At 36.0% G+C, this 12,421-nt stretch overlaps 1 protein-coding gene across 2 annotated transcripts in view; it reads left to right on the top strand.

The window, feature by feature from the left end:
- The window catches only part of LOC136039486 (Y+L amino acid transporter 2-like), a 102,749-nt gene that overhangs the window by 15,776 nt on the left and 74,552 nt on the right, over nt 1-12,421 (top strand). For both annotated transcript variants that reach the window (XM_065723275.1, XM_065723274.1), the window contains exon 2: nt 1,080-1,587. In XM_065723275.1, coding sequence (XP_065579347.1) covers nt 1,092-1,587 — 496 coding nt within the window. In that variant the 5' untranslated portion in view covers nt 1,080-1,091. The remainder of the gene's footprint in view (nt 1-1,079; nt 1,588-12,421) is intronic.

The raw sequence follows: 12,421 nt of genomic DNA, 5'->3' as shown, positions 1-12,421 counted from the left end.
ATTTCCAGTTCTCATCAATAGGAATTGCTTGATTATTGCTATATCTTCATAAATAGCTTGCTATATTTTTTTGTTATGTTAATATCCTGTGCTTAAAAATTTTAAAGTTTTGCTGGATTGTGGCAGAAGAAAAAAAAATGCAGTTCCCATCTATAGGAACTGCTTGATTGTTGATTTCTTCATAAATAGCTTAAAATTTTGCTGGATTGTGGCAGAAGAAAAAAAAATTGCAGTTCCATCAATAGGAACTGCTTGATTGTTGCGATTTCTTCATAAATAGCTTGCTAAATGTCCTAGCTAAAAATTCTAAAGTTTTGCTGGATTGTGGCAGAAGAAAAAAGAATTGCAGTTCTCATCAATAGGAACTGCTTGATTGTTGCAATTTCTTCATAAATAGCTTGCTATTTTTTTTGTCCTGTTAATGTCCTATGCTAAAAATTCTAAAAGTTTTGCTGGATTGTGGCAGAAGAAAAAAGAATTTGCAGTTCCCATCAATAGGAATTGCTTGATTGTTGCAATTTCTTCATAGATAGCTTGCTATGTTTTTTTGTCCTGTTAATATCCTATGCTAAAAATTCTAAAAGTTTTGCTGGATTGTGGCAGAAGAAAAAAGAATTTGCAGTTCCCATCAATAGGAACTGGTTGATTGTTGCAATTTCTTCATAAATAGCTTGCTATTTTTTTTTGTCCTGTTAATATCCTATGCTAAAAATTCTAAAAGTTTTGCTGGATTGTGGCAGAAGAAAAAAGAATTTGCAGTTCCCATCAATAGGAACTGGTTGATTGTTGCAATTTCTTCATAAATAGCTTGATACATTTTTTTGTTCTGTTAATATACTGTGCTAAAAAAATTTCAAATTTTGCTGGATTGTGGCAGAAGAAAAAAGAATTTGGAGTTCCCATCAATAGGAACTGGTTGATTGTTGCAATTTCTTCATAAATAGCTTGCTATGTTTTTTTGTCCTGTTAATATCCTATGCTAAAAATTCTAAAAGTTTTGCTGGAGTGTGTTCTGTTAATACCCTGTGCTAAAAATGTTAAAAAGTGATATTAAAAATGATTGCATATTATTCTTCTAGGTTTAATTAAAGATGACAAAGAAAGAAACCAAATATGAAGAAGTTGCTCAGGATGAACAACCAGGAAATGAAGTTCCAGGTCCACCAGCTGATGATGGAGTGCGGCTTCAAGCCAAAATGTCCCTTCTGAATGGAGTTACCGTAATTGTGGGATCCATCATAGGATCTGGGATATTTGTATCACCAACTGGAGTTTTAGTGGGTACTGGTAGTGTTAACCTTGCTCTAATTGTTTGGGTGCTTAGTGGACTGTTTAGTATGGTAGGTGCATACTGTTATGCTGAACTTGGTACAATGATAAGAAAAACCGGTGCAGACTATGCGTATATTATGATCACTTTTGGACCATTTCTGGCTTTTATTCGACTTTGGGTTGAATGTCTTATTGTAAGACCTTGCTCACAAGCCATTGTAGCTCTGACGTTTGCAGTTTATATTTTGAAGCCATTATATCCGGAGTGTAACCCACCTGATGAGTCTGTTAGAATGTTGGCAACCTGTTGTATCTGTAAGTTTTTTTTCTCTTTTCCATTCTTTTACTATTTGCCTAGATGCATTTTTTTTTTTTTTTATCAAGTATGTACTTTTGTATAAAAAAGATCTTGCAGTATGGGTATTGTGAAATAGTGGATAATTTTTTCTTAAGTTGATCAAATCTTGTCATTTTTCTTTAAAAAAAATCTATTTTTTCAGTCTATTGAGTAATTATATGAAACCATACTAGCTCCAGAAGAAAACTTCTTAGGAATTGTGTAACCCACTTTTGCAAATTTGCAGAATAACGTGTCATCTCTTAGATATCAAAGATAATGATTGCTTGTCTCTTCTACATTTCTAAAAAATAGTTTTTGAAAGTCGATCCTGTAGTATCCAGTTCTGAAATTTTCTATTCTAATGAAATTGTTCAATTTTGCATGCATATAAAGCTCAGGCCCAGAAGGACTCCGAACTCATTTTAAGAGGGTCCAGAATCTTGTCATAGGCATATTTACCGGAAGGACTTGACAAATCTTACCCGAATTAGATAGGAAGCAAAACTAAAGTCTTTTGAGTGTCCTGACATAATTTGAATCGTTTTGATGAATGTTGTAAATTCTTTTCATCACATTATCTAATAAAACAGGTTGTCAAGTCTCAACTAAACTTGGTAGGAACTAATAGATAGGGTCTTAAATATTTTGGGGATGATAAGAATATGACCAAATCTATGTGGAATATGGAAGTGGGGGGGGGGTAATTCCTGTCGTCAGTATATTGAATAAAAAATATCATTGAATCTTAACAAAAAAGAGTAAGTGTTCCTGTTGGTAATCTGTGGAGGTCCATGTCAGAACTAGCCTTTGTGGAGGTGGGGAGTCATTTCACTAAATTCATAGAACATTTTGACAAAAGAGATGTTTAATGTCAACCAAACTTTGCAGAAAGTAACAATAATTATCGTAGTTTGAACTTACGTGTGTCTGGGCGTAATTCATTCAAAGCAAAGGAAGGGGTTCTTCTTGTGATCTGAGCATCTACTAAAAAATGTTGTCGATATTAATCAAATTCGGATACACGTAACAATAAAATTGTTCTTTTGAAGGTATAGGGCCAATTTAGCCTCTCTGGTGGTATTTGGGGGGCTAAATGCTAGTCATCTGGGTAACTACCAACACCTCATGAAACTTGATGACATGTAATGTCGGAATTGTTCTTTCGAAGGCCTAGGACCAATTTAGCCTCTCTGAGGGGGTGGTTTCCTAAATGCTAGTCATCAGGGTATCTACCAAAAGAGGTTATTGGGTCTCAACCAAGTTTATGGACAATAATAATTAATTGGAATAACTTGACCCCTGTATAAAGGAAAAAGAAGTGTCCTGCTTTGGCTTTTTGGTTATATGGACACCACCTTTGGGTGGAAAGGGGTCCCCAAATTATTTTGATCAACCAGTCTACCAAAGGAGTGCATCAGATCCTGAAAGAAGTTGCTGGGAAGTATGAATTTGACACATAATTATCCTTTTAGGGGTATGTGCCTGAGTAAGGATACGCTTTTGCAGGGAATTTGATGATCATAATACCAATCTAGTTTCTCTTTATTCATGTCGACTGATCTAGCATAGTTCAAAAGTGACAGCTTTATATACATGTTTAGACTAGCTCTGATTGAATTCAGATTCAGATGTGATGAATATACCGTAATTTAGTGTTTTTTTTTTACTCAACGGACATCTGTTGAGTGTCAATTGTTTATGAGTGCATATTTTTAATCAACGTAAATGTTTTGGCTCAAAAGGTGTTACAATAGCCTACATGAGTTGCCATCAAGCCATAGGCTGAGTGCAAAGCTGGCATGAGCTTATTTCAGGATTGTATAAAAAATGATGTCATTTCCACTTATTGATAGTTGATCCCGAGTCCGTTGATTTTTGGTTTAAAATCAAGTTGCCGTCAAGCCATTGGCCAATTTAAGACAAAGCGAAGACAGATAGTCTGAGTGAGAGGCAAAGGTTGCATAAGCCTTTTTCAGGATTGTATAAAAAAATGATGTCATTTTCACTTATTGATAGATTGTCCGTTGATAGTTGATACCGAGTCCGTTGATTTTTGGTTTAAAATCAAGTTGCCGTCAAGCCATTGGCCAACTGGAGACAAAGCCAAGACAGATAGTCTGAGTGAGAGGCAAAGCTTGCATAAGCCTTTTTCAGGATTGTATAAAAAAAAATTATGTCATTTTCATAGCCATAGAAAGAATCTGTGGATTTTTGAGTTAAAATCAAGTTCTCATCAAATATTAGTGCATTTACAAGAAAATTTACGACTCTAAAGCAATTGGTTTGATAAAGAAGCCAAATTTTGCTATTCCGGAATAAGCATGGGCTCTGTTTTCTGTTTCTGCTGTTTTTTCAAAGTAGGCTACCTGTTTCTGTTCTGTTCATGCAAAAAAAAAAAAAAAAAAAAAAAAAAAAAAAAAAAAAAAAAAAAAAAAAAAAAAAAAAAAAAAAAAAAAAAAAAAAAAAATAAAAACAGATGACCTATTTTTTGTTTACCCTTGTTCTCTTTCTGTTTTCAAATAGATATTTCGTCCTGTTTCTGATTCTATTTAAGTGATATGAGAATGAGATATTTGAGAATTTCGAACATACAAAATGATGTTTTGATAGATCATAATTTAAAATTGTGAAGAAGCGTAGTTATGCATCATACACTTTTTAGAATTAGAAGGTAAGTAAAATAGTGGAACTCAGTATGTCAAACATGTCAAATAGTGCTGCTAGATTGTTTCAACTAGACAGAATTAGGGATTGGCAGTCAGATGACAGTAGGTATTAGTGTAAACTTTAGCTGTGGCGGATCCAGGGGGACCCCACCGCACCCCCAAGATTCTTTCTGGTGCCCTCATTCCTTATTTTTTCTCTTTTTTCACTCTTTTTCAGAATACATTTATGAATTTGGTCAATTACAGGCAGCCTTGTTACATTGGGCTCCCCCAAGATTTTGCTCATTGGCGCCCTTGTCCCATTAGCCCTCACTAGATTTTTGCTCTAGATCTGCCCCTGAATGTTAGGACGGAAAAGGTGCAGTTTAATTTAACTAAAATAACCTATTTCTTGTCGTACATTGTTCCGTCAACTGAGCAGGAAAGTTGCATAGATACTATCCAAGAGAAGCAGGATACAAACAAATCTCTTATTACCATATATCCTGGCTCTGTTTATAGGGCCTCTGTTTCCTACACTACATGCGAAGTAATGTGCACCTTTAGCCAGGAGAACTTTAATTTTACTGTTTTATGGAATTTATGTTACAAAATAACAGTAACTTGCTATGATACTGACCTATACATGGGAAAGAATGATTATTAATTCCAAGTTTTCCTAAATGCTTAATCAGAGAGGAATGTAAATATATTGAAGTCTTGTCCAGTAGAAAAATATGTTTTTGCTAGCAAATCTTCATTGCGTCAACATAACAAGATAGCGACATATACTTTTTCTCACGTTACTAAAACCATCTCTAAATAAAATCAATAGAAACCCTTTCAAGGATAGCCTAGAGTTGAAACAGTGGTCTAACTAGCTGTTTAATCTGGATAAATCAGCCCAAAGTCTTTTAAATTGCTTATGTACTTTTCTCATTCAGTAGGATACCGATCTTCCAGTGAACACGATATTTTTTTGCCATACAGCACAAGAAATTAACAATAAGCGGTGAATTATTTCTTGTATCAGTCTCTTAAATACCCATTATAAAAAAGTAAATTCCCGTAAAAATTAATATTGTGCTTCAATATTTTTGGAAACCGTCGTAAGTTTTTTGGAAACCATAGTTGGGATCTGTCATTTTGCTTTTATTTGCCGGCAGATTTTCTTGGCTTATTGCGCCCACGAAACTGCTCAGGAGGCAATTGCTCGCTTTCCCCCTAGTTACGCCAGCGAGGTGAAAGAGGTCAGATATTTGAGTGGAGGTGCAATTTCCAAAATGGTAGGCTGCTGGAAGGTGCTTCTAATTTTGTAAAAAATCCTAAAATCAACCTTTGTTTTAGGAAAAGCATGATGTCATATTCTGATGACGACTTGGATGTTCCAAGTAAAACTTTTAAGCTATCTTTCTGGGTATCCTACCGGAAAACAGGAATCACAGAAAGTATCAGGTGCAACTTCTGCTAAGTGTCTAAAGGTAAAGGGAGTCTACCACGACATTTATATACCATCTTAATAGGACGCATATTATTGATTTGCACAAAAATAAAGTAAAAGCGGCTGGTGCAGAAAATAACAAACCCAAACCAACTCTGAAAACCAACTGCGCCCTAAAGAAAGCCCCCGATAACAAAGCAAGTGACACAGAGGATAATGAATCAGTGGAATCTGGAATAAGAAGAGGAGACATACAACCATTCTTTATTTCTATTCAATCAAAACAAACTGCTCTGTGGAAGCTCTGCTACATAATCCCGTTTAAGGACAAATTGCCACTATCTGTGTTTGATAAGTCAGATATGAGACAGCTTATTTAAAATACAACAGGGGGCTTGAAAGTATCATCCTGGCGAACCATCCATCATCCCATAAATGTTGCTGCCAGAAAACAAAAAACAAGTTAAAACAGAAGGCTGGTGAAAATTATTCAGACGGCCTATCTATTCCTTTTTCTGAAAACTCCGGAAGTGGAGATACTTTTGCTGAAGAATCTGATTAAACTGATGCATTGTCTGCGGAAGAGGGTGGCAAAAATAATTGATGAGAACAGTGGGGAGCTGGGAGTCTGCCAGAAAACGAGGTTGGAGCACAGGCTAGCCCATGACATGCTATACTTGCTGGAACATGTATAAAAATGAGAATATAATATAGAAAACTAGAAGTTTCTACTTTCCAGCATATTAACTTTAAAAGAGGTTGCAAAGAGAGTGGCCTTCGTTCTCATATACCTCTTGACGTAAAAGTGAAATGGAATGGCACATTGGAAATGATTGAGTCTTTAAAAAACTTATGGAGGCTGGAAATAGTTTTTTACATTCAACAAATGCAACGAATTTATTAAGAGTATCTAGCATATCAAACAGTTCGTGGTAACGAACTGTAGTAAGGAGCGACCTGGCTCAATAGTAAACGAAACTCTAAAAATTTAAATTTTTAATTTTTAAAAAAATTTAAAAATGCATAAATTTTTGAGTCGTAATCCGTCGTATCCATGACAACCAAAAAATTGTTTTTATCTGCTTTAGTCAAACAGTTCGTGGTAACGAACTGTCAAACACTTCGTGGTAACGAACTGTAGTAAGGAGCGACCCGGCTCAATAGTAACCAAAACTCTAAAAAATTGAATTTTGATATCAATAGCTACATCAAAAGAATCGCATTTGAATGCTGATTTTAAATATATAAGTTTCATCAAGTTTAGTCTTACCTATCAAAAGTTACGAGCCTGAGAAAATTTGCCTTATTTAGGAAAATAGGGGGAAACATCCCCAAAAAGTCGTAGGATCTTAACGAAAATGACACCATCAGATTCAGCGTATAAGAGAACCCTACTGTAGAAGTTTCAAGCTCCTATCTACAAAAATGTGGAATTTTGTATTTTTTGCCAGAAGACAAATCACGGGTGCGTGTTTTTTTTTTTTTTTTTTTTTTTTTTTTTTTTTTTTTTTCAGGGGTCATCGTATCGACCATGTGGTTCTAGAATTTCGCAAGAGGGCTCATTCTAACGGAAATGAAAAGTTCTAGTGCCCTTTTTAAGTGACCAAAAAAATTGGAGGGCATCTAGGCCCCCTCCCACGCTCATTTTTTCCCAAAGTCAACGGATCAAAATTTTTATATAGCCATTTTGTTCAGCATAATCGAAAACCATAATAACTATGTCTTTGGAGATGACTTGCTCCCCCACAATCCCTGGGGGAGGGGCTGCAAGTTACAAACTTTGACCAGTGTTTACATATAGTAATGGTTATTGGGAAGTGTACAGACGTTTTCAGGGGGATTTTATTTTGTTTGGGGGTGGGGCTGAGGAGAGGGGGCTATGTTGGAGGATCTTTCCTTGGAGGAATCTGTCATGGGGGAAGAAAAATTCAATGACAAGGGCGCAGGATTCTCTAGCATTACTATAAGAAAACAATGAAAAATAAACATGAAAACGTTTTTTCAAATGAAAGGAAGAAGTAGCATTGAAACTTAAAACGAACAGAAGTGTACAGACGTTTCAGTTGGATTTTTTGGTTGGGGTTGGGGGGGGGGGTTGAGGGGAGGGGGCTATGTGGGAGGATCTTTCCTTGGAGGAATATGTCATGGGGGAAGAGAAATTCAATGAAAAGGGCGCAGAATTTTCTAGCATTAGCCTATTATAAAAAAAACAATGAAAAAATAAACATGAAAATTTTTTTTTAATTGAAGGTAAGGAGTAGCATTAAAACTTAAAACGAACAGATTACTATTACGCACATGAGGGGTTCTTCTCCTCCTAAATGCCTCGCTCTTTATGCTAAAGTATTTTAAGTAATTTCAACTATTTATTTTACGGCCTTTCTGATTCAGAGGTCATTCTTAAAGAATTGGGACAAAACTTAAGCTTTAATGTAAAGAGCAAGGTATTAACGAGGGGACAAACCCCCTCATATACATAATAAAAATATAAGAATATAGAAGTTTGTTACGTAAGTTAATTCTTAAGTTACGTATATTTTTTACTAATAAAAACGTTCGTTAAAAATGAAAAGTTCTAGTTGCCTTTTTAAGTAACCGAAAAATTGGAGGGCAACTAGGCCTCCTTCCCCGCCCCTTATTTTTCAAAATTGTCTCATCAAAACTAAGAGAAAGCCATTTAGCCAAAAAAAAAGAATTAATATGCTAATTTCATTTTAATAATTTATGTGTGGAGAGCCAAAACCAAACATGCATTAATTCAAAAACGTTCAGAAACTAAACAAAAAAACTAGTTTTTTTTAACTGAAAATAAGGAGCGACATCAAACAGTTCATGGTAACGAACTGTAGTAAGGAGCGACCCGGCTCAATAGTAACCGAAACTCTAAAAAATGGAATTTTGATACCAATAGTTACATCAAAAGAATCGTATTTTAATGCTGATTTTAAATATATAAGTTTCATCAAGATTAGTTATACCTATCAAAAGTTACGAGCCTGAGAAAATATGCATCATTTTAGAAAATAGGGGAAAACACCCTTTAAAAGTCATACGATCTTAACGAAAATCACACCATCATCATAGAGCCCTTTTGTATAAGTTTCAAGCCCCTATCTACAAAAATGTGGAATTTCGCATTTTTTGCCAGAAAAATCACGGATGCGTGTTTATTTGTTTTTTTGTTGTTGTTTTTTCCCAGGGGTGATCGCATCGACTCAGTGGTCCTAGAATGTCGTGAAAGGGCTCATTCTAACGGGAATTAATAGTTCTAGTGCCATTTTTAAGTGACCAAAAAAATTGGAGGGCACCTACGCCCCCTCCCATGCTCATTTTTCCCCAAAGTCACCGGATCAAAATTCTGAGATAGCCATTTTATTCACCATAGTCGGAAAACCTAAAAACTATGTCTTTGGGGACGATTTGCTCCCCCGCAGTCCCCGTGGGAGGGGCTGCAAGTTGCAAACTTTGACCTGTTTTTACATATAGTAATGGTTACTGGGAAGTGTACAGACGTTTTCAGGGGGATTTTTTTGGTTTGGGGGGAGAGTTGAAGGGGGGTTACGTGGAAGGATCTTTCCATGGAGGAACTTCTCATGGGGGAAGAGACTTTCAATGGAGGCGGCGCAGGATTTTCTAGCATTATTTAAAAAAAAAATGAAAAATAAATATGAAAAGTTTTTTCTACTGAAAGTGAGGAGCAGCATTAAAACTTAACACGAACAGAAACTATTACGCATATGAGGGGTTGACCTCCTCGTAATACCTCGCTCTTTACGCTAAAGTATTTTTGGTAATTTCAACTATTTATTCTACGGCCTTTGTGATTCAGGGGTCATTCTTAAGGAATTGGAACAAAATTTAAGCTTTAGTGTAAAGAGTGAGGTATCAACGAGGGGTGAGACCCCTCATATACGCAATAAAAACATACGAATATAGAAGTTCGCTACGTAAGTTAATTCGTAAGTTACGTATATTTGTTACCTCTGAAAACGTTCGCAAAAAATTAAAAGTTACAGTTGCCTTTTTAAGTAACAAAAAATTGGAGGGCAACTAGGCCTCCTCCCTCGCTCCTTTTTTCTCAAAATCTTCCGATTAAAGCTATGAAAAAGCCATTTAGCCCCCAAAAATTAATGTGCAAATTTCGTTTTAATTATTTATGTGTGGAGAGCCAAGATCAAAACATGCATTAATTCAAAACGTCCAGAAATTAAACAAAAAAACAAGTTGTTTTAAATGAAAGTAAGGAGCGAGATTAAAACTTAAAACAAACAGAAATTACTCAGTATATGAAAGGGGCTTTTCCTCCTCAACGCCCCGCTCTTTACGCTAAAGTTTTTTACTGTTTTAAAATGTAGAGTTAAGAGATACTTTAGCGTAAAGAGCGGGGCATTGAGGAGGAAAAGCCCCTTTCATATGCTGAGTAATTTCTGTTTGTTTTAAGTTTTAATGTCGCTCCTTACTTTGATTTTAAAAAAACTTTTTTTTTTTAATTAAAATTTAAAACGAACAGAAATTACTCTGTGTATGAAATGGGCTGTTCCCTTCTCAACGCCCCGCTCTTTACGCTAAAGTTTTTTACTGCTTAATAAAGTAGAATTGAGAGAAAGAGTCAAACTTTCAGTAGTTTCAGAGAAAAGAGTACCACTAACTTTCAGGAGTTACTGTCGTTAGATTTTGGATTTTTTTTTCACATACAGCCTTGAATATTCTGCTAGATAGTCCCACTGTCCATTCCTCAGATCTCGGCCTTCTACAAGCAGAGGGAGGTTTAGGCATTAAGAATTCCTTGCGGTCAACTATGACCCTCTCTCTCTCGTTCTCTCTGCATTTCAAAACTGGATAACATTCATTTGAATTAATATTTTCCTTAGATTTCATTTTTATTCTTCCGGTAATGATACAGACTTGTAAATTTGTTTTTGTGCAGTCAGTAGTTTTTTATCTTCAATTTTCTTTGTCTTTTTTTGTTAATAAACGATTAGCTTACTAGATTTGCCCGGTGAGCTGTTTCCGGAATCATGCTTTGTGTTATGTCTCTCACGCTTAACTTCGGTATGTGAGATTAAATTCAAAAAAGCAAGTTTTTTTCAGCTGAAAGTAAGGAGCAACATTAAAACTTAAAACTAACAGAAAGTATTACGTGTATGAAGGAGATTACTCCCTGCTCAACACCTCGCTCTTTACTCTAAAGTTTTTTTAGTACTTTTAAAAAAGACTCCTATTGTTCTAATTAAAAGGCCCTTGTGTTTCAGGAGTCGTTCTTCAAGAATTAGGACTAAATTTAAACTTTAGCGTAAAGAGCGAGGTGCTGAGGAGGGGGATGAGGAGGGATGCTTTTTGGCAATATTTTGTTTTGCTAGCTTTTTTGTGATTTACACAATTTGCCTAATTAATCGTTATATTTCTGACATTATACAGATTGCCCAAAACTTTCTGAACTCAAATTCTTATAGAAAAAAGAGCTAAAAGCTCATATGGCACCTGAGACGAGGTCGGAAGAGCTAAGAGCTCATATGTTATGAGCTCTAGCAAAATTCTAAGAATCAATAGCTTGATTTAAAAGGAAAATCAGAGGCTTAGTGCCGGTCAAAATTTAAAATAACAGCTCTGAGTCACGAGGTCCTTCTAAATATCAAAATTCATTAAGGTCCGATCACCCACTCGTAATTTAAAAATACCTCAATTTTTCTAATTTTTCCTCCCTGCAGCCCCCAGATGGTCGAATCGGTGAAGACGACTTTATCAAGTCAATTTGTGCAGGTCCTTGACACGTCCAGAAGCACCAAACTCGCCAAAGCACTGAACCCCACCCCCTAACTCCCCCAAAGAGAGCAGATCCAGTCCGGTTACGTCAATCACGAATCTACGAATCAAATCACGAATCAAAAAATACCTCTTCTTTTCTAATTTTTCCGATTTAACCGTCCCCCCACCCCCACCCCCAAATGGTCGAATCGGGGAAATGACAATTTCTAATTTAATCTGGTCTGGTTCCTAATACGCCTGCCAAATTTCATCGTCCTAGCTTACCTGGAAGTGCCTAAAGTAGTAAAACCGGGACAGACAGACAGACAGACCGACCGACAGAATTTGCGATCGCTATATGTCACTTGATAGATACCAAGTGCCATAAAAATTACGCATGTGTATTTATTAACGTTACTATGGAGACAAGTCTGATTTACCCTCCATCCCGAAAATTCAAGTGTTCCCCCTTGCAAAGAACTATTGCTTTATGAAGATTTTGAATGGCTTCCAAAAGTGGCACAGGGAACCTTTAATTACTTCATTGACCATCTTCATTGAATCAATATATCTGGATGTTTCAGGAAATTAGAAAACTGAACAAATATTATAGCAAATTTATAACCAGAAACCAAGGTTGGAAATAAACATGCCGTCAGCATGAAAAAGTAGTGATTAAATAAATTATAAGAGCATATCCTTGGAAAGCCAAGAATCAGGGGAAGATCGAGAATAGCAACAGATAGGGCAGATGGGGGGAGGGTTTGGATTATCATTGGGTGTTCTTCCTACCATATACTACTACTAATACCTCACCGCAGCACCAAGCCGCTTGAGGCCAACACAGCTACGCACGCTCTTCCACCATCCCAATTTATCCAAAGCCTTCATCTTTACACCCTCCCAGGAAGTTCGTATTTCCTTTAAATCTTTCTTTATGACATCCTCCCACCCCAACCGTGGACAACCTGCTTTCCC

Source organism: Artemia franciscana, chromosome 19 (genome assembly GCF_032884065.1).
Source record: "Artemia franciscana chromosome 19, ASM3288406v1, whole genome shotgun sequence".
Taxonomy (NCBI): Eukaryota; Metazoa; Arthropoda; class Branchiopoda; order Anostraca; family Artemiidae; genus Artemia; species Artemia franciscana.
Note: the sequence above shows the minus strand (reverse complement) of the source record. Positions and strands in the feature narration are given on the sequence as shown.